Source organism: Lathyrus oleraceus, chromosome 6 (assembly GCF_024323335.1).
Source record: "Lathyrus oleraceus cultivar Zhongwan6 chromosome 6, CAAS_Psat_ZW6_1.0, whole genome shotgun sequence".
NCBI classification, from domain to species: Eukaryota; Viridiplantae; Streptophyta; class Magnoliopsida; order Fabales; family Fabaceae; genus Lathyrus; species Lathyrus oleraceus.
The window spans coordinates 398,818,831-398,840,708 of record NC_066584.1 but is presented as its reverse complement, the minus strand read 5'-3'; the positions used below and the strand labels follow the sequence as shown (position 1 = coordinate 398,840,708).

The 21,878-nt window shown below is 40.0% G+C and overlaps 2 protein-coding genes across 2 annotated transcripts; both read right to left on the bottom strand.

Moving 5' to 3' along the window:
- Positions 1–3,607: 3,607 nt before the first annotated feature.
- Positions 3,608–11,913, bottom strand: LOC127095841 (uncharacterized). Its single transcript, XM_051034471.1, has 2 exons — positions 11,802–11,913; positions 3,608–4,134 (listed from the first exon to the last, which is right to left on the bottom strand). Exons 1-2 carry the CDS (start codon positions 11,911–11,913, stop codon positions 3,608–3,610), a joined length of 639 nt encoding a protein of 212 aa, XP_050890428.1.
- Positions 11,914–13,507: 1,594 nt separating this feature from the next.
- On the bottom strand, positions 13,508–15,164 carry LOC127095840 (uncharacterized). The gene is made up of 3 exons (XM_051034470.1): positions 14,353–15,164; positions 13,792–14,106; positions 13,508–13,637 (listed from the first exon to the last, which is right to left on the bottom strand). The coding sequence occupies exons 1-3, from the start codon at positions 15,162–15,164 to the stop codon at positions 13,508–13,510; spliced, it is 1,257 nt and encodes a 418-aa protein (XP_050890427.1).
- Positions 15,165–21,878: the final 6,714 nt, after the last annotated feature.

Below are 21,878 nucleotides of genomic sequence, written 5' to 3'. Positions count from 1 at the left end.
GATATTGCTGCCATCACTGGCTTAAAACCGACTGGCAAAGTCTTCGACTGTGAAGTCGTAATGCCAATCTCTCTGCGGTTTGACATTGGTGACTCTCGCAAGCCGATGTACAACAACTTCATTGATCACCATGCCACCTCTTCAGGCCCTATGACCGACGAAGAACATGTGGCTTTCCTGACTCTTTGGCTATCTCGCTTTGTTTTCTGCTCCAGATCTATGCAGATAGCCAAGCATTTTGCTCTCCTGGTAACTCAAATGCACCAAGAGTGTGATATCGCCCTGGGCCAATTAATTTTAGCTTCTCTTTATGAATCTCTGTCTGAGGTTGTCTGTCAAATCAAACTCTATGACCCTGAGAATTCAAAGAAGAAAAATGTGTTGGTCCATGGACCTTTTTGGTTCTTACAGCTGTGGCTCAATGCCACTTTCTCTAAAGATATAGCCCCCTATGGGATGAGAAGGGTTGCGTGTCCCCCAGAGGAACGACACCTTATTTGGAAGCGATTGATCCCTCTGACGCCCATCGACAAAACCTTCCCTGACCTCCAGGTGTTTCGCCTCTTGTTCAACATCATGTTGACCCGTGCCAACTTTCTCCCTTCTATGGCCCCTTTCAGCCGTCGAACTGAAGGTCCTGCATGGTTCCTCATGGATTTTCCTCCGACTGAAGATGAGCATAGAGATGAAACCTTTCTCATCTGGAGACGTCTTCTGGTCTCTCGATTCCTGTCGACTGAAACCTCCAGTAGCAACCCTGGCCTAGTGGCTTATCAGCCTAACTTGGTGGCCAGACAATTTGGCCTTTGTCAATTTATTCCCAAGTCCCTGTTTTCTTCTCTTGAATTACTTACAAATATCCTTTGTGGTCATCCCTGGAGTGTGATCCAGGAAGATCTTGAAACCATCTGGGAAAACCGACCACGACTCCACTCCACTCCCTTTTGACCAACCTTCTTCTGCACCAAAGAGTTTGATGATTGGTGGAAGTCGTATCTTGCTGTTTATGTTGGCGCTCCTGAGGCCAAACTATCTGAACTAACTCAAGCTTTTGTTTATTTGCAGGCGAAGTCGACCAAGTGTAAGGCTCTCCATGCCAAACAAATCCGCGCTTTCTAGAACTATTTCCAAGTTGTGTATCGACCAGATAATCTTCGTCGGACCATTTTTGAGGCCGCGATCGAACTAAAGGAGAACGTAACTGACAGACTCCCAAAACTTAAAATCCCTGGTTACGCGAAAGACAAGTATCTTTACGCCCTTCATTTTGGAAACATCAAGTTCCCTCCTTTGCCATCTAGCCCCTTGGCTTTGGCCTTTGGCCATTCGGTCCCAGAGTGGTTTTATTGTCCCATTTCACACGTACAAAATGCCTATAAGAAAAAGGCCAACAGAGTGGTCCCGACGAAGCATTATCTGCCTGACTACTCAGGGCCACTTCATATTGATCCTCAATATGTTAGCGTGTTCGAATCCACACAACTTGGTAACACTTTTCTGGAAAGTTAACACCTCCTTTCAGTTGGATTTCGTCGCTCACTTGTGTTTCTTCTGTTTATTTGCAACGATCCCTCTAGACCCTGTGGATCATGCTCCTGCCAAAGAACCTACCCCTTCGACCCAAGAGGCTCAGGTTCGACTCTGGCTGAATTGCCGTTTTCTTTTGCCTTGGTTTTTATTCTTAGCCGTCATTTCCCCTTTTGTAGGCTGCTCCTAAGAAATCCTCTGATGATGATGAGCGCCCTATTGCTCAAGTCTTGAAAAAACCCAGTTCTTCGGTATGCACCTATATGAAGCAGTCTCGTTTACTCTTGTGAAATTTTAAGGGAAACACTACGTGGTCTCTAATTTCTTACTTATGTGCAGGGTCAACCACGTTCGGCAGACCCCACTGTCTCCTCTCACTCCAAAAAATCCAAAAAACACAAACGCTCCGCCGCCACAGGATCTGAGGTATTTCTTGTCGGCTTGTCTGATCTTCTGGCCAGAATATCTGCTTATAACCTCTCTTCATGTCTTCGGCCAACTTCCCGACCATCTTCTCAGCACTCCCACAAATCCAAAAGCCATTAAGGCCACAAAAGGAAGAAGCACGATTCTCCCTCTAGGAGTGGCGAACCAAGAAAAAGAAACATCATAAGGTGCTCACTCCAGAGGCTCCTGCTTTAGATACCGACACTATTGTGGTCGACACTTCCATTCTCAACAAGGCCCCTAATTTAGTTGTGGGGGTTTCGCAGTCGGCTAGCACCCTCGCTGCTGCTGCCTTGGGGAAAGAAAATCTAGACGTCGTTTCCCCTGCGTCGACACAGGTAATTACTTATTTTATTGTCTATTCCCTTGGATTATTGTACTTCTCTTACAAACTTCTTTTTCCTTATAACAGGCTGATGCTTTTACTGAGCCATCTCAACCTGTCGTCGACTATACTCCTTCGTCGCCGGCTTCTTCTCCAGCTCACCCACTACAATCGATCGACACCGCTGGTGAGTTCATTGGTCCCCTGTCCAGATTAGTGATAGTGACTCTGACTCAGTCACTAGTTCTGCAACATACACGGATTCCAATTCGACTAGTTCTGACTCTAGTCTTTCTTCAGCTTCCTTGCCTTTGCAGGATCCAAGGGGACCAGCGGATGTCGACACCACTAAGAACCCAACTTCTCAAACTACTCCTCTGTCGGCTACTTCTCCTTCATCTTTCCAGGGGCTGGCGATAAAGCCTTCTTCCCTAGAAGCAATTGCTAGGCTCCGTAACCTAGTGAAATCACGTGATGCTTCTTCTGACTCTGAGCAGCTTCACCACTCTGGCAAAATGGGTTCTGAGGCAACGAAGACTAAAGCTTTTATGGACAAAGTTCACTTTCACGCCTTGAATCCTGACCTCCCTTTTGTGCTTATGCATGAACCTGCTGTCGGTCCAGAGATCTTGCGCGTGCTTGCCCAACTTAAAGATCTTCAGCTCTCAGAATATGCCAAGCGTGCAACGGCCGCTTTAGAACAACTTCTGGTTCCCATGTTATGCCATCTCGACAGCGTCAGGGAGACTGAACGCCAGATTGCATCTACTGAGGCCTTTGTGAAGGAAAAGTGGGAGTTGGTGATGAACGCCGACGCAGAGGTCACCAAACTGTTGAGGACTATTGAGGAGAAGAAACAAGAGTTGATCTCCAAACAAACACGGGCCGCTGAGATATGCCAGCAAATTGATGCTCTTCGATGTCAAATTGCTACTTTGGACAGTGAGTTGAGTCAATTACAAAGGAGGAGTCGTGCTTTATCGACGAAGTTCTAAAACCTGCCCAGGTCACTGTGGAGCAAACCACCGGCGATGCCTTAGCGGTAGCTGAAGAGCTTTCGACTGTTGAGAAGAAGCTTGAACAACTTAAAGCCCAGGCCGACACCTTGGAGCCTACTTCTCTCCATTACAACTTTGAGCTTAAATCTTTTCAATCCAAATTCGGCCAACTTTGACCGCTTTTATTTTTTGTGTAATATTTGAACAATGCCTTTTTGCCAATTTAATGTTATCATTCTATTTTAGCACTGTGTATTTATTTTCTGTGCCTTTTGTAGCTGGTTTCCAACATAGTTTTCTCCAACATAGTTTATTCGACATTCATTTGTTCTGTCAAAATCTTGACCTCTTGAAGGAGAGACCTATATTTTTTCAAGTACTTTCCATTTACCCTTAAGATTCGCCTATCTGGTGCCAATTCTTCGACCTCGTAGGTGTTATTAGAGAAGGCCTGCAGAACCTTAAACGGTCCTTCCCAATTAGGGGACCATTTACCCAAAACTCTATCATTTCTATCCATAGGCAAGACCACTCTCCAAACTAGATCGTCGACAACAAACATTTTTCCTTTCATCTTTTTATTGTAGGCTCTGGCGAATTTTTCTTTCTGCCTTTGTAGTGAATCCAAGGCTAACATTCTCTCCTCATCTAAGTCGACCAGTTCGTCTGTCATCATGCTCCAATAATCTTCAGAAGGTATTTCATATTGCCTTTGGGTTCTTACTGCCTGAACTTGAATCTCCACTGACAACACTGTGTCGTGCCCATATACCAGTCGAAATGGAGTTGTTCTAGTTACTTCTTTTGGTGACGTTCGACATGCCCATAAAGCTTGATCTAACGTATTATGTCAATTTCTTGGCTTCTTGCCTATATGTTTCTTTATTAGGCTGATGATCACCTTATTGGCAGCTTCGACTTGGCCATTTTCCTGTACGTAGTAAGGGGTAGAAGTCAGTAATTTGATTCCCATTTCTTTCACAAAATCTTGCACTTTTCGACCAGTAAAAACTGACCCCTGGTAGGTTGTGATTGTTTTTGGGATGCCAAATCTGCAGATGATATGACTTTGGACAAAATCTATCACATCCTTTTAGTCTACATTTTTTAATGCCACAACTTCGACCCATTTTGTGAAATAGTCGATACCGACCAAAACATACCTTTGTTGTTTCGACGAGGCTGGTTTTATTTCTCCGATAACATCCAGTGCCCACCCTCGAAAAGGCCAGGGCTTCACAATTGTATGCAACTCGCTTGCAGGCATATGCTGTTTTCCCCCATGCAATTGGCATTCCTAACAGCTTTTAGCAAATTCAATGCAATCTTTCAACATTGAAGGCCAATAAACTCCTAAGCGCATCAAGAGCCATTTCATCTTCAAACCCGCTTGATGCGCCCCACATGCTCCACTATGCACACTAGACACAACCACATATGCCTCGCTTTCTCCTAGGCGTTTTAGTAACACTCCTTCGATTGTCTTTTTGAATAGTTCATCATTCACCAAGACGTAGCTAAGGGCCCTATATTTTATCTTTCGATCTGTCGACCCTACAGGATTACGTAAATAATCGACTAGCAGTTTACGCCAATCACTTTCCCCCTCGTCGTCGACGGTCAGAATTTCAAAATGATATTTATCTACAGCTCCCAACTTTATAATCGACAAATCTCATGGTGATAACAATGTCGCTCGTACTTTCTCTCTTACTTGGACCCCTTCATCCTGGTCTTTCGATGCTTTGTACCCTGAAGCCTCCTGCGCCAAATCATTTGATCTCTGGTTCTCTTTCCATGGTATATGTTGGAGGTTGACTTGCTCAAACCTCTTGAGTAATCTGATGGTAACCACAAAATACATGATTAAATATTCTTTAACACGCATGTATTCTTTTGATACCTGCTTAATCACTAACTCAAAGTCTCCCATAATTTCGACATTCCTTGCCCCCAATTCTAGCAGTAGTTCAAGTCCTGTAATCAACGACTCATATTCTGCTTCATTATTTGTGCATACCCCTTCAATTCTGTATTTGAACTCTGCTGGAATTCCATCTGGAGAAATTATGACTCCTCCTATCCTAGATCCATGCTTATGCCTTGAACCGTTGAAGTATAATCTCCATGGCACTATGTCTACATAATTTTGCGCCATCTCGACCATTGAATGGTCGACAAGGAAATCTGCCACTACTTGCCCTTTCATTGCTTTCAAGGGTACGTATGTCAGAGAGTACTCCGTTAACGCCAAAGCCCATTTCCCAATTCGACTATGCAAAATTGGTTTAGATAACATGTGCTTAATAATATCAAAGTGAGAAGATACGTACACATCAACATGCTTAATATATTGCTTTAGTTTCATACAAGAGAAATACAGGCATAAACATAGTTTTTCTATATCGCTATACCTAGTTTCAGGGTCATTAAGCATTCGACTAAGGTAATACATAGGTCTTTCGACACATTTTTCATCCTCTTGGACTAACATACTTCCTATAGTCGATTTTGAGGCTGCAATATACAACCTCATTGGCCTATTCCTAACATGAGGGGCTAGTACTGGAGGCCTGATCAAATACTCTTTAATTTTGTCAAAAGCCTCTTGGTGCTCTTTTTGCCACTTAAAATCCTCATTCTTCAGTCGAAGTAGTGGGGAAAAGGCTTTTGTTTTGCCACTTAAATTAGATATAAATCTTCTAAGAAAATTTATTTTGCCCAACAAAGATTGCAGTTCCTTTTTGGTCGACGGAGGCTTGACGTCTGTAATACCCCAAAATTTACCCTTCATTTTTCTGGAAGCATGGGATTATGTTTTACACTTCATTAGCATCATACTAGGTCATACTCATTGCATACTGCATCAGTGACATGAGAATCAGGTTTTGATTGATCACTCCTTAACAGAAGGAGCCCGCACAAAGCAAGATTGAGAATTGGACTTCATTTTCCAAGTATAAAAGTCTCAAGGGTCTTAGGGGGGCTCTAGGTATCCTATTATGTTCCTCAGTTCATCAGTGGAAGATTCAGAGCCATCAGAGTGTTCATCTGGATTTAATCAGAAATTAGGGTTTCATGGCTACCTACAACAGGAAAGGTTTGGTTGGAAGTGAAGGAGCTTATCCATGTCATGATTGGAGAGGCATCTTGGCCTAGGAAGACTCACATTTATCTCAGAAAGATCCATTGGCAATCAGTGCAATCAGTTCTTGATCATTTTGCCCTAAAACTAGGGTTTGGTATAAAATCGGTTTATTTCTGATTCTTCGGGTGAAACTCTTTTTCATGGGTTTACATACAAAAAATCAGCTCTTTATTTGAGCCAGAGGTGCTTCAATTGATCAATGGAATCGGGAATCAGACAGTTTGGGAAAAGTCAACTGTGGGGCCAGAAAAGTCAACTCCTGACATTTTGAGAGTGGAATCTCAAAATCCATGCCTAAGGGAGCCTACATGTGAAATTTGATCAAGGTTGGATCATGGATTCATCATTTAATCAGGAATTGAAAAAATTACTTAATTTGGAAATGGTTGACTTTCCATTTAGGGCAAGTTTTCATGATTGTTGCACCCACTTTAAGCCCATTTTCCATCAAGATTAAAGCTCCATATGAAACTTTCTCCAACATTAAAGTTGTTCCTCTTGTTCCAAGATTTCTAGAGATATAAAGTTTGCTCCATTTGGATCAATATTGAGAAAGTTATGCCTAGTCAAAGTGAGACATTTTTTTAAGACACTTAGAAAATTTTCTGTGTCCAAAATCTTCAAAGTTTGTCAAGACTTCTTGGCCAGTTTTCTTGCATTTCAAGGCATCTTTTGAAAATACTTTCTTCATAACAATTGTACCTTGCCATGTCCTCTTTAAAATCCTTTTGGAATCATCTCATTTGGATCCATGGTTTGAGAGATAGATTCACCTAAAGTGGGCATCATGACTTGGTTTTCTAGGCAGCATTTAGGCCAAACTGGCCCAACCATTTTGCAGATGGTGAAACCAGAACTTTAAGACCATTTTTCACTTTCTTCCATTCATCATTTCCATTTGTGCCCAACATGAAAAATGTTAAGCTCCATGAACTCTTCCTACTGTTTGCATTGCCTTACCATTTGGTCATGTGCTCATCAAGATACAAAGTCACAAAGTCACCATCTTGGACTTATTTCCAAGTCGTGCCATGCTGCAGCCAGACCAAGTAAACCAACACATGTGTTGCTTTTCCTCTTTTGACTATGTACCTTTGTTTCCACTCACTTAAACTTTTCCAAAATTAGAGATTTGCTCATACACCTCACTTTGCACCAAAATGCATTTTGCTCATGAATCAAAACCAAATATTTCAGCCCATTAAGGACACTTTGATCCAACATATATAAGCTTTAAAACCCTAATCTGAAGAGGTGGTTGCTGCTATTTTCGAGCTAAGCAAGGCAAGGAGCAAAAGATCAGATTTCATTCCTTAGCATTTCTCAAGTTGAAGCATTGAAATAACACCTTATTTCCTTCCATTCCTCCACTATCAAGAAGCAGTGGACTGATTTCCACTAGGTAAGCATTTTATCACTCTATTCCATGGCCATATTCATGCTTTCTCATCATGTTTTCCATGCTTACTCCATGCTATTTATGTGCTTGCATCATGCTCATTCTCATGATAACCATATGCCATGCCTGTTTTTGAAGCCCTCAACATGAGGCATTGTCATTAAGCTTGCGTTTGTGCTGTTGGATTTCTGTTGTATCCGTGTGCATGTGGCCATCTTACTGTCCACTTTTCTTCATGTTTGAGCCATTATTTGCACTGAAATAAGACACCATGATGTTCTACTCGTTCCATACTTGAGTTTTGATTTTTACTTTGTGCCATTTGGTGAATCATGGAGGATGCATTTTGTTGTTGAAAGTTGGAGAAATCCACTGTTGTTGCACAAGTTCACGCATGCATGGACTTAGGGTTTATGGCTTGTGAGGAAGACGATACGTGTCACTTCCTGGATCGCTGGATCAAGCGCCTTTCTTTTAATCACATCCGTCCAACCGTTTTTGTCATGTAGTGATTTAAAACCAACTTGACCGATTGATGGCGTAGTCACATGAATTACTTTAAATAAATGTTCATTTCATTAAATGTCACGCGCTAAATAATTCTGGTTGGGTTAGGCCCTTTGCTATGCGCTATCCACACCTCCACGCCTGTCCCATCACCAATTCACTTCCACTTTTTATTTTCTTTTTCTTAATTCATTTTATTTTCTATTTTGTTTTTAATTAATAAAAATATTTTATTTATTCATAAAAACTCCCAAAAAATATTTTCTACATTTCTTAATGTTTTATTTAATTTTATTTAATTTTTATTTTCATATTTATTTAATGTTAATATTTTATTTTAATTATTTATTTCAAGTGGATCATTTTAATACACATTCATTTCTTGATTTTATTTTTATGACTTAGAATTATTTTTAACTTTTGATTTTTGGGATGAACGTTGACCAATGTCTCATGGTCAACCTGACCTTTTATTGGAATTTTATTTCCCATTTTCAATTTATTTTGGATTTATTTTTGACCTAGTTTGTTTGGTTGACTTTTCATTTGACTTCTGTTTTATTTCAATTCATTCATGTACCAATTTTCCTTAATTTTGAAATATTTTTGGGGGATGATTATGTCCTGACCCCACCTTATTTAGTTTAATTTTTCATAATTTTATTGTTTAACTTGCTATTTATTTCATATTTTTTTAAGTTCACTTTACTTTACAGTTGACTTTTCTATGATTGATGTTTGACTTAGGGATTGCTTATGGCAATTGAAGAGATCTTTTGATCCTCCCTTGTTCATCTCATATGCCATGTATTAGAGGCCTTTCATCTTGATTTCATTTGATCCTTTCATCATTTCCCGATTAAATTATTCAGTGATCCTTTGTGTGCATATTTTCATCTGTCTGATCCATCTATCATTTGTTATACTTGTTTCTTTCATCCATGCTTCTATTGTTTGATTGTTTAACATGTTTATACTTCTCATGCATTGTCTAATGCTCCTTCATTTCATTCTTTGATTATTTGACTTGATTATATACTTGTTTATTTATCTGATCTGATTAATGACTGTTGCCTACTTGTATGATGTATGAGGCATATATTCTTATTGTTTGCTTGCCATGAACAATCCCCATTCATAAAAAATGTACCCCTCTCCCATGAAGTGTATAATATTTATTTCTTTTATTCTTTATTCATCTGTTAATACAAGAATTAAAACGAACATCCGATAATCATTTCAAAACAAGATCAAAAGCTCGATCCAACATTGAGTAATCATTTTCAAAACTTAACAGAACCAGCACGTATTCATCCATCCTTTTGTAAGTCGATTGCTTCATGCATCACCATTTCTCTTGTAAGTCGATTGCTTCATGCATCGCCATCTACCTGTAAGTCGATTGCCTCAGACATCTCCATCTACCCTCATCCGTGGCTCCTCTCCTTGCTCCATCCGTCGACTCTTGTTCCGTTTAGGTAGCACCCATTAGGTAGAACCCTTTGTATGATAACATAGGTAGTATTCCCTTATTCTTTGCATGCTAACATTAGGTAGATGTTCTCATTTGTAAATCCTAACACATAGGTTCACATTGCATCACAACTCTAGGGCAGAGCTTCCCCACCTTTTAGACCTTCCGTACGTCTCCGATCTTGTGGCATGTCAATCTGTTCTATTGCAAAGAGGTAACTGCCTAAGACTCGATTCAGCGAGCTACGACACCTACTGCTAGGACGTTGAACACATTGCCCATTCTCCTTTGACACAGCTGGTGTCCTCCTTTGTAATTCCATGTTCAGATGGCAATCCTTAATCCCTAGTTAGTCGAACTACGACAACTCTGATTCTCATGTTCAGATGAGATACGTAGGCACGAGATACGATGTCTTGCCGAGTTTTGACTGACAACTAACAACTAATCCTTGTTTGCTTTCGCCCTTGTTGCGATTCTTTTCTCTCGCCCTCGTTGCGATCGAGACCTTCCCTTTCTCTTGCCCTAGTTACAATCGAGACCCTTGTTCCCGTAGTTAGCTGAACTACATTTTGCTCTGATTCTCATTCCAGATGAGATACGAAGGCATAAGACGCAATGTCTTAGCGAGCACACTTCTCTTTAACCCATAGGTAGCCGAGCTACGAAGACTCTGATTCTCATGTTCAGATGAGATACGTAGGCAGTGGATGCGACATCCTTGCGAGTCATTTTCTTTTAACCCTCTTTTAGCAGATAGTATATTAGATATACACACACCCTTTAGACGAGAACAACAAGAGTGGATCCCGTAGAGTACTACGGATGCGTAGGGGTGCTAATACCTTCCCTTCGCATAATCGACTCCTGAACCCAAGATTTGGTTGCGAGACCTTGTCTTTTCCTTTTCCTTCAGGTTTTCTTCGATCGTTTCTTTTCCCTCCTTTGGGATAAATAATGAACGGTGGCGACTCTTCTATTTCTTCTTTTTTTCGCCGGTTTTTTCGTTTCGCATTTTTAGGTTGCGACGACGTCCATAATGGCTTTTGTTTTGCTTTGGTTTACTTCAATACTCTTTTTATGCACCACAAAGCTAAGGAAATCGCATGCCTGCACACAAAAAGCACACTTTAATGGATTCATTTTCAATCCACATTTCCTCATCCTTAGAAAGGTCTTTCGGAGATGTTCGACGTGAGTATGTCGACCATTTGATTTTATCACAATATCATCAATGTATACTTGCACGAAATCTTCAATAAAATCATGGAACATTGAGTTCATTACCCTTTGATATGTTGCTTCGGCATTTTTCAAGCCGAATGGCATGACAACCCACTCATATATTCCCAAGGCTCCTGGGCATCGAAACGCCGTCTTTGGTACGTCTTCTTCTGCAATAAAAATTTGGTTATATCCAGCATAACCATCTAACATACTTAAATATTCGAAACCAGCGGCCGAATCGACCAACATTTCCGCTACGGGCATAACATACTCATCTTTGGGGGTAGCAGCATTTAGATCTCTAAAATCAATACATACTCTTAAAGACCCATTTTTCTTAATTACTGGCACAATATTGGCCAACCATTCGACATACCTTCCAGTTTGTATAAACTTGCTTTTCAGGAGTCTTTCTACTTCTGCTTTTATCTTTGCCATGATCTCTAGGGCGAAACGCCTAGGCGTCTGCTTTACTGGCTTTCTTCCAGTTTTTATTGGCAGCTTTAGCTCGACCAAATCTCTACTTAAGCCAGGCATTCCGTTATAATCCCAAGCAAAACAATCTCTAAATTCTTTAAGTACGGATATTACCTCAGACTTTAGTTCTTTGTCGAGGTTGGTGCTGATGTATGTTGGTATCTTTTCGTCATTTTCGCCAAGGTCGACTTCCTCCAAGGGGTCTTTTGGTTACATTTTCTCTGGTGCCTTTGGGTCTTTTTCAAACCTTAAAGGTTCATCGTCATAAATACAGTCCAAACGCTGCATGTTGACGTTTCCTTTAGCCAAAACTGGCTTATCTGAAGGCTCTGACCCAATAGCCACATAACCCTCTTTATTTAACACATAGGCTTCGGCAACCATGTTTTCTTATGCCTCTAGAGCCGACTTTATTTTGTTCTCGGCAACGTATGCCGAAATCCTTCTTAGAGCTTCTAGCTCAGTCATCATCAGTGACATCTCCCCAGCCTGTCGGCCGGATACCTGTATAGGATGGATCATTCAAACGTTCCATATCCCAAATGAAGCCATGAGTCTCGTGTAAAGTTAGAGAAACGAAAGCCTCACTCAGATTAGCATATACATCCTCAGCTGGAAAACTAGGAGAAATGTTGGCCAGCTTTCTCTCGAATTCCTTCTTGCCGACATTATTCACGTCAGCCATGAAGTACCCTTGGTCGGCTTCGATATTTTCGACCACTCCATCTTCTCTCCAAATCACCAATCTTTGATGTGCTGAAGATGGTACAACTCCGACACCATGGAGCCATCCTCTGCCAAATAATAAGTTGTAACTTGGCTTGGCGTCTATCACCATAAACAGTGTCGGTCTAGTTATTGAACCCACCGTGATGTTCACCATAATCACACCCATGGTGCTTTTCGTTTTTCCCCCATAGTCCGACAAGACCACGTTATTGGATCTGACGTCAGTATCATACTTGCCAATCTTCCTCAGAATATGGTGCGGCTTGATGTTGACAGTGGCGCCACAATCGACCAAAACTTTATTGATAGTTACGCCTTCCACTTTGGCCCTAATCATCAATGGTTTCAAATGATTTTTCATAGTCATCGTGGGCCTTTCGAAAACTGCTTCTTGGCTTTCAGCAGAACCATCGTTTAACACAAAATAGCATCTTGGCTGGTGCAAAGCCATTTCTTCAGCGTCAGCATCGTCTACCGACTCCTCCACTTCAGTCACATAATTATATTCTTGTGGTAGAATTGACACCATGTTGACCAAGATGTCCAGGCTTGCTTCAGACTCTGAATTGAAGTCATTAGTAACTTCATCAGAACATTTCTCAGTTGGTCGACGAACATACTCTCTGATCCGTTCTTTTGCTGCTGTGTCGACCTTCACAACAACCTTCTTTCCAGCATTCGCCCCACTGGCCATGCCTCTTCCAGCTATTCCTCTAGCAGCCTCTCTTTTGGCCTGCTTACGCCTCTGGAAGTGTCTCCATTGAGTCCTCGACATGGGGTTCTTCCCCAAATAATTTTCAGAGATATGAGTCCTTTTTTCAGACTTGAACTCACGCATGTAATTAATTGCTAGACCTCATCTAGCAGCAACAACAACCCCTTGTGGGGTCTCTTGTTTTTCCTGAGGCTTGACCTAAGTGCCTCTAGGGACACTTGCCGACGGTACAAAGCTCCTAGGCCTCGCCTGAGTATTTTCCACAACCTTTTTTGTTCCTCTTTCATTCTGATGCTCTCTGGTCGGCCCGTTTCTTTTGCTTTTGCCCAGCTGCAGCTTCTGGAAATTTTCCGCGGCTATTTTGTCGGTGACAACACCACATCTAGGGCACAGGCAAACTTATGAACCCTTGTTCTTGCAGTGATACAGGAAATCTACCAAGTCTTGATCAGCCCTTGGGTAAACTTCAGCTATGTCGATGTCTGGGCTTTCACCAGTTTGCTCCAGCATGTCGGCCTCATCGTATTCGGTGATCTAGACCATGTTAATCTCGATTGGCTCCACGAATAGAGCTTCCTCCTGGTGGAGAGGGTCAGCGTCGATCTTCATTCTGCGGCCAGCAAATTTCAGCCTTCCTTCTTGAATCGCTTTCTGAACCAGATCCCTGAAAAGGTAACAATTAGAGGTATTATGACCAAGAGAGTTATGATACTTACAAAAACCTCTTTTTCTGTCTTTGTTCTAATGGTGGTATTTTAGTACCAGGTGGCACCACCATTTGACCATCTTTGACTAACAGATCAAAAATTTCCTCACACTTTGTCACATCAAAAGTATAAGTTTTCGAAAGGAATTTTGGATTCTTTTCGACAGGATTTTTTCCTTGCGCAAGAAGTAATGATCGACACACGTAGGCAGATCCTGGCTTTAACTCAGCCATGTCAATTTCTAATTCGGACAATGAAGCATAATCAACCTCATATATTGGATTTGTCATATCGTAGTCGACAAACGCTACTTTTTCTTTCTTAGCCTTATTGTGTCTAACTTTTTCTAACCTTAGCCGTTCGAGATGTCGAACTCTATCAACCAATTGTGCCATACTTTTCAAAAAAGTTGGGTCTATTTTCTTCCTAATGGAATAATCTAACCCCCATGTAGCCATCTAAACAAGTTCATGTTCTGGCACTTGCGTAAAGCACCTGGCCTTTAATGATCTAAACCGATTCAGATAATCATCGATGCTCTCAGCAAACCTTCTCTTGATACTAGACAACTTTGCCAAACTAATTTTGGAGTGTCCTTCGTAAAACTGTTCATGGAACTTCTTTTCTAATTTGGCCCACGAATCGATTGAACTTGGGGCCAAAGAAGTGAACCATGTGAAGGCAGCCTTAGTCAGAGAGGAGGGAAAGTTCTTTACTCTCAAACACTCATTATGAGCTAAATCTCCTGACTCCGTTAGATATCTGGCAACATGCTCTATTGTCGATTCACTAGATTCTCCCCCAAACTCAGTGTACTTGGGCACTTTCATTCCCCTAGGTGCCTCCGTTTGGAGAATAAATTCAGCCAACGACGAGGCGTATAATGGCCTTTGCAATGTGGCACCCATACCATTTCTAGCCATAATCCTTTCGACAATAGTTGTCAAATTATTTTCTACTGTTACGTCTTCTTGTCGATGTTGATCGACAATTTGATCAGCATGCTGGTGTCGGTTAACCAATACCATCTGGTTACGTCCTGCGACTCCTGATTCAACGCCTTGATTTTGTTGGGGTCTAAGGATTTGTCCCTCATGGACTGTCTCATCTTCTGCTGCCCCTATCACCATCTGAACAGGAACGGTTTGCCTAACCACTTGTGCCATCTGTCGAACTGGTGCCCCCAGAAAATTACACAAGCGCGTCAACTGATTCGCCACCTGCCTATTTGTTTCAGCAGATTCGTGTATCACTGGATTAAAAATTGTACCCATTTGATTGGTTAACATATTAACCAACTCATGGTTACTATCATCCATTTTCTTCTTCAACACCGATATTGAAGTGTTCGACAGCGGTATGGTTCTGTTCTGAGTATTACTCCTAACGTTGCCCCCTTGCGCTGATCCTTGCAAGGATGGATTTGTGTTTTGAGCATTGTCTGAAAACAATGCTGCACTTGATGTCGACTGATATCCTGGCATTAAGGAATACGACATTCCATAAAGAGGATTTGTGGTGCCAAAGCGAGGCACAAAAGGTCTGAACGTCGTTATCGTTGATCCTGAACCCCCCGGTGGAGGTAGAGGAATTTATATTCCAACCGCACCCGTAGTCGACACCGTTGAGGCTGCACTTGTCATCGGTGGCAAAGTGGCAACCTGTGAGATTACTATTTCCGTAGTGGATAAAGTTCATCGTGGTACTTCATCTGTATTGGAATCTGACATTTTCAAAGTTTCTCGTGGCTTACTATTCAATTTGCCACTTCTAAGTTTCATGCAATTTCGTAACTGCGCTAGCACCGTCCCACCAGGTGTGCCATTTTGTTTACTGTGGAAATTGGTAAACAACCGCTGGTCCTTCATAGGCCTTGAGACTAAGGGTTACTTGCAGGATCGACCAGTTGATCCTAGGACATGTGCTAGTGCACGTGTGGCTTATTCAATTCGACAGAACAACTTTGTGAGAAACGGCTCCTGACAAAGTATTGAACAAGCGCAGGTTTTTCCACACGAATGGTTTAAACGACGCTATAGCCTATGGGTGACTCGTGACCGACAGTGCTACAACATTCAAAAGGCGTACACGACGAACGCGCTTTTGGTGAACTCTATTATTGTAATAGAATCAGTGTCAACAGCGTAGAAGACAACGTAAAATGATAACTCAAAAGTAAATGAAATTAAAATAAAATGTTCAACGGGAACAATTGAAAAGTAAGGAAGTTGCATTGAAATAAATGTGGTGATTCACGTAGATAGCACTCTTAAAAACTCTTGCTTCCTCACGCTGGGAATGAGAAGTTTCTTACAAGTGATTTTTAGTACAAGGTGAACACCTCGAGCCCCTCGTGGGATATCCTATTTATACTAAACTAAAGAAAACTGCCTACAGGCTAAAAGCTCCTAAAAACTAGCAGACATCGTGCCACACGATCTGCAAACCGCTCTACCCATGTTTTGCAAACTGCTCCATATCCTGGCGCTTTTATTCTTCTTGTAACTGCTAGTCACTCTCCAATTTCAAATTTCTCCCGCCCAGATATTTAGGGCGACACTGTCTTCTATGTGTTTGGCACGATCCAAAATTCTTTAAGTCCCAAGCTTCATTTTAGTAGACGAAATGGCCTGTCGACCAAACGTGCTTCTTCTGTCGGCTTCATCCCTTGATGACTTACGTTTTTCTCAACTCTTGCTTATCTCAGGCACATCTCCACCCTTTAATTGGATACAAACCCCAAATTCACAAGACCCTTTCACCAATTACGCCTTCAACATGCCTTAGAGATTTCTCGTGTTAACAGCCCGCGAGGATTGTTCCAGCCCATAAAGAGAATGAAGAAACTGACAAACAAGTCTAGAATTGTCAGGAACAATAAAACCTGGAGGCTGGTCCATATAAACTTTCTCCTCCAATTCTCCGTGTAAAAAGTAATTTTCATGTCCAACTGATGAAGCGGATAATGATGAATAAAAACCATTGCTAGAAAGAGGCAAACTTAACATATCTCGACCATCGGAGAAAAAGTTTCACCATAATAAAGACTAAATATCTGTGTGTATCCTTTGGCTACCAAACAGGCTTTGAAATGATTGATGTGACCATTGGATCTAACTTTAATTGTATAAACCCATCGACGTTCCACTGTAGTTTGTCTAGAGGTAAAGTAACAATGTCTCATGTGTTATTTGAATGCATTGCTGCAATTTTTTCCACCACCGTCTAACTCCAATTGGGATTAGTCATAATTTCACCTGTGGACTTTGGAATAGACAGAAGGTCCAAAGCAGAAACAAAAGAGACATTGGAAGTAGATAGACAATCATAATTTAAAACACAGTCATATTTAGGATTAGGATGATGAGGATGAATACCTTTTCGTAATATTATTGGAAGGTTAAGTTCTGATGAGGTAATAGGAGGAGCAGTTGGAGTAGAAGATGATGTTGGTGGATCAATATCATCTCTTACTTCCGATGCACGGAGTGTCCATGTATGGTAGACCCGAAATAGAGGTGTAGGGGATGCAATGGATGTGGGGATGATGGAAGAGATGTCTCGAACATCTGAAGTTCCATTCTCATTAAGTAACACAAAGGTAGAGAAAAATGGTGAGATTTCAAAGAATGTGACATAAGAGGAAACAATGAATCGTTGATGTTGGGGACAAAAAAAGTGATATCCTTTTTGTATACGTTAGTAGCCTAGAAAAATACATTTGAGAGATTTATAGAAATTTTGTCTTTATATGAACTAAGGTTGTGAACAAAGCTTGTGCAACCAAAGACGCTGAAAGGAATGAGGTAGAAATCATATTACGGGTTCAAGATAAATTATGGAATTTGATCTTGAAGGAGTGATGAAGGCATTTGATTCATAAGGTGGCAAGCTGTGAGAAGACCAACACCTAAAAAATGAGAAGGGACATTGTGATGAAGTAAAAGAGTTAATGTAGTTTCAACTAAATCACGATTCTTCTGTTCAACGACACCATTTTATTATGGTGTGTGAGCACGTGATGATTGATGAAGAATCTTCTGTGATGTTATCAGTGTGTAAAATTTTAATTAAAATGTCAAACTAGCTTTTAATTTCGGAATAAAGTTCTTGGAATATATGGAAGACATCTAAACAGTTTTTCATAAAAAAAAACCAAATACATCATGGAAAATCATCGATGAAGGTTAAAAAGTAATAATGTCCTAAAGTTGGTTTGACACGACTAGGACCCCAAATATCAGAATGAATTAAAGCAAAAGGTGATACAACACTTTTATTAACTCTTTGACAATAAGTGTCATGAGAATGTTTGCCTAATTGACATGACTGACACTTAAATGACAAATGCTTATAAAAACTAGGAACTAAAAGATGCATTTTATTAAGGCTAGAGTGACCCAAATGTTGGCGTGTAAGGATTTGAGAAGCAATAGAAGCACATGCCATCGAGGGTGATAGATGATATATCCTTCACACTCACTCCCTGTTCTAATCGTCTGTGTTGTACACCGATCCAGTACATAAACAGAGTTATTAATAAACAGAGTTGAACAATCAATAGTACGAGTGATGTTTTTAACATATACTAGATTGAGAGGAGAACCAGAAACATAAAGCACAAAAAGGCAAGTTTGTAAGTCGGTGTGCCTGACCGAGGCCTTATACTTTGATTTTAGAGTCATTTGCCACAGTGACATAATGCAAAGAATCAAAATAAGACAAGTGAGATAAAATAAATTTATTACCAATCGTATGATCAGAGGATCCAGAGTCAAAGACCCAAGGACCAAGGGAGGAAGATGCAGATACAAAGGCTACATGATTACCAGACTGAGCAATGGTGGCAGAAGATGATGGTTGATGGGTTGCTTAGAACTGAAGGAACACAATGTAATTAGAGGTTAAAATAGTAATTTCTTTGGTGATAATTGGTTGATTACCAACAACAACTCTAGGTTGTCATTCTTGTTCTCTTGCCTTTATACAACATTTTACTATCTTGGTTAGTTTCTCGCACGGGATGATCAGAACTTTGGTAAAAACGAAGAACTCGATGGTATAGTGATCTTCCATAAGAGTTGGTGGCTAAAAAGTGCGTAAATAAGGTCACTCAGTGGTGGGGAGAACAACGACAATCGTTGTCACATCCCAATTTTGCACATCATTCAATAAATTGATACATTCATCATGACATTCATGTCATCTTCACATCATAACATGCATTTCTTTCAGCATAATTCTTAAAATATCGACCAAAATAAAATTTTGGTTCTATAGACTAATCGGTTGAATCATTTCCCAAATGCGCATAAAATTAGCGGTCAGAAATTTTCGAGATCGGGACTACAACTGTCAGTTTTATTGACCTACATTTCATGTAGTTTAACTTGGCGTGCTTGTTTAATTTGTTTGATTCTATTTTCTTTCGCATTTTGATAAGCTTGAGCCTTTTCAAGGGACATTTTTTATTGCAATGTTTCATTTAAACCTGTCTGTTTTTCGAAACTATTGTTTACGTAGATCATTTTAATGCAGTCATTTTATTTTTTGCGCATTTTCACGCCCGATTTTTATTCCTTTTGATTTTGATTTTTTTTATCAAAAGGTTGAAAAATAAAGAAGTAGAGAAAAATGAATAGTCATTTGATTTTTATTTGTCACTATTAAAAAAGAATGAATTTTTATCCATTTATTTTCTTTAACTCATTTCTTATCCCCTAAGTCATCTAAGGGGGTATTATTGGTATTTTTAATTAATGTAAAACCCTAGCTCTCATTGTATAAATAATGACTTTGCATTACATTAAAAGAGGGAGACACACAAACCACTCAGACCAAAAGAAACGACGCCTCAATCACAAATCATATCATTGGTCACTATCTCAAGAATTTGGAAAAGAAAAAAAAGTTTTAAAAAAAAGTATAGAGGAAAGGTGGATATTGGCTGAAACGTGATGTTGTAGGAAAAAGAGAATGAGAACAATCCACCTTCTAATTTTTTCTTCCTATGCATAAATCCCTCAATCTCACATTTTATAAATAAAACGCAAAAATCTCTTGATTCCAACTCTCTTCACACAAGAACCTTCACCTTTTTTATCCATCATCATCCTAACTCTCACTTTGACAGGAAACACACATCATCATCTTCATTTATTTTTGTTGTTCAACACATAACAACCACCTCATTTTCACTACAAAACAACACACAAGAACTTACTACAACTTCCATAACTATCACATGTCTCTCAATCTCATAAAACCTCTAACCATATTTCATACACAAATCTATCATTCCAACAAAACCATGTAACAACATAACTCTCACTTTATAAACCTCTTCCAAATCACCACCTTATAATACATCTCTTAACAACATTACAAATCATCACCATCATTTTTCTATACATCTCAACAACACCAAATAACATAAACTTCAAGCAACCAAACACAACTACAACAATACCATCCTCCAACAATATCCTGCACCAACCGAAACTACACCTCATAAACCATCCATTATCTCAACCTTGTACACCTTCCATCACTCTTCATTTTTCCGATAAAACCAATACCACTTCCACCTAACATTGGAAAACTGCACCACTAACATTCACTCATCATACTTCCGACCAAAAAAACTCGCCACAGACCAGCTCATATGAACATCACCACCAACCTTGTTTTCCTCTTCTCCATTTTATACTCCGACCTCCTTACTCTATTATTTATCGGCACCATACCCCATAACCACCACGTCATAATATCTACCCCAACCTCCATGAAGTGAACTCACCCACTACTAACTCCACCGATCTACACCATTTGTCCATCGAAAAATCTCACCACCTTTCAACAACTATCAACACCTCATTGTTCACCACCAAAATTATTTTTTCTGGCCACCACTATAGTCAATTTTTACAACGACTCAACAACATGATGCGGCATAAACAACTCAGCTCAAACGTTTCAGCAACAACACATTTCAGCAACTTAGCAAAGCACAACAAGACAACTCTGGGGAAGGTTGTTATTTTCCTCGATTTGGTAACATTTCGGTTCAATTGCGTTGAATTTTTACTTTCTATTTTGAGTTTTTTGATATTGTGATATCTTTGCATTTATTTGTGCTGATTATTTTGGTATCGATTGCGATGATTCGTTGTAAAAACTTTGTAACATTGCTGAAAAAATGAAAATATACATTGTTTGATTGTTGTTTCTTTTTATTGAGTTAAATTGAATAAAATTTGCGGTTTCGACAAAATACATATATCGTTACTCAGCCGAAATTTAGTTTGATATTTCGATAACATTTCAATGCGTATGCGGGTTGATTTTGCTTGTGTTTTAGCATTACATTTTGCATGTTTGATTGCATTATGTTGTAATTCGCGTGCGTTAAAATTTATTTTGCTTTGTGTTTTCGTTTCCTTTGTGTTGGCTTTCGCATGGTTTCGATCCAGTTTGAAATGATTATGTTGAGCGTAGCAAGTCAATGGCTATTTTTATTGGTTTACATGCGACTTTTTGGTGGTGGTTGTTGTAAGACCCCAATTTTGACCATAAGATCCCTAATGCAATTTCATCATAAGCATTAGCATTGAGATCGTATCTTGGCATCCTCCTTACCCCTCTTCCATTGGGTTTGTTTTAAGAGAGATCACCAAGTACTTCGTGATTATATCATACTTGTATATTATCATTTTACTAACTAAAATACCAAAAATATGTCTTTGCATCTATCTTACTCTTTTGTAGGTAGGGCATGATCTCATTGATTCATCAAGTTCACATTTAGGGTTTGAGACCCTCATGAACAAAGAGCACAACCAAGAATTGATTCAAGAATGGTTATAAGCATCATATATGAGTCCCAATGATCTCTACATGTTATATTGATTAAGTTTTCTTCAAGAGTTTGAAGGTGATTTGCCTTGGAAACCCTAGTTTGACTGGGCATCTTGAGTAACTTCTCCAATAAGCTATCTCACCAATTGATCAAATTTATCAAGGGTACAATTCAAATTTCATCATCTTATGCATATATTATCTACCATGAGCCAAGAAAGTCAAGAGATATGGAAATTAGCAAGAGGGTTGATGGTGGTTGGCCAGATGAATTCATCTGATCAAAACTGGGTCTCCCTAGACGCTATGTCCTACAATTTTCACCATATGAAAATGATTCC

Excerpts from the sequence above, each read along its gene's own strand:
- LOC127095840 (XM_051034470.1), bottom strand. The coding sequence starts at position 15,164 with ATGCCAGGATATCAGTCGACATCAAGTGCAGCATTGTTTTCAGACAAT. Across the intron at positions 14,107-14,352 it reads ACTAAGGCTGCCTTCACATG|GAAGAAAATAGACCCAACTT; the intron begins GTTCACTTCTTT and ends TTATTCCATTAG. Across the intron at positions 13,638-13,791 it reads TATACTTTTGATGTGACAAA|GGATCTGGTTCAGAAAGCGA; the intron begins GTGTGAGGAAAT and ends TTACCTTTTCAG.
- LOC127095841 (XM_051034471.1), bottom strand. The coding sequence starts at position 11,913 with ATGGTTGCCGAAGCCTATGTGTTAAATAAAGAGGGTTATGTGGCTATT. Across the intron at positions 4,135-11,801 it reads CAACATGCAGCGTTTGGACT|ATCAAGCTTTATGGGCATGT; the intron begins GTATTTATGACG and ends ATAATACGTTAG.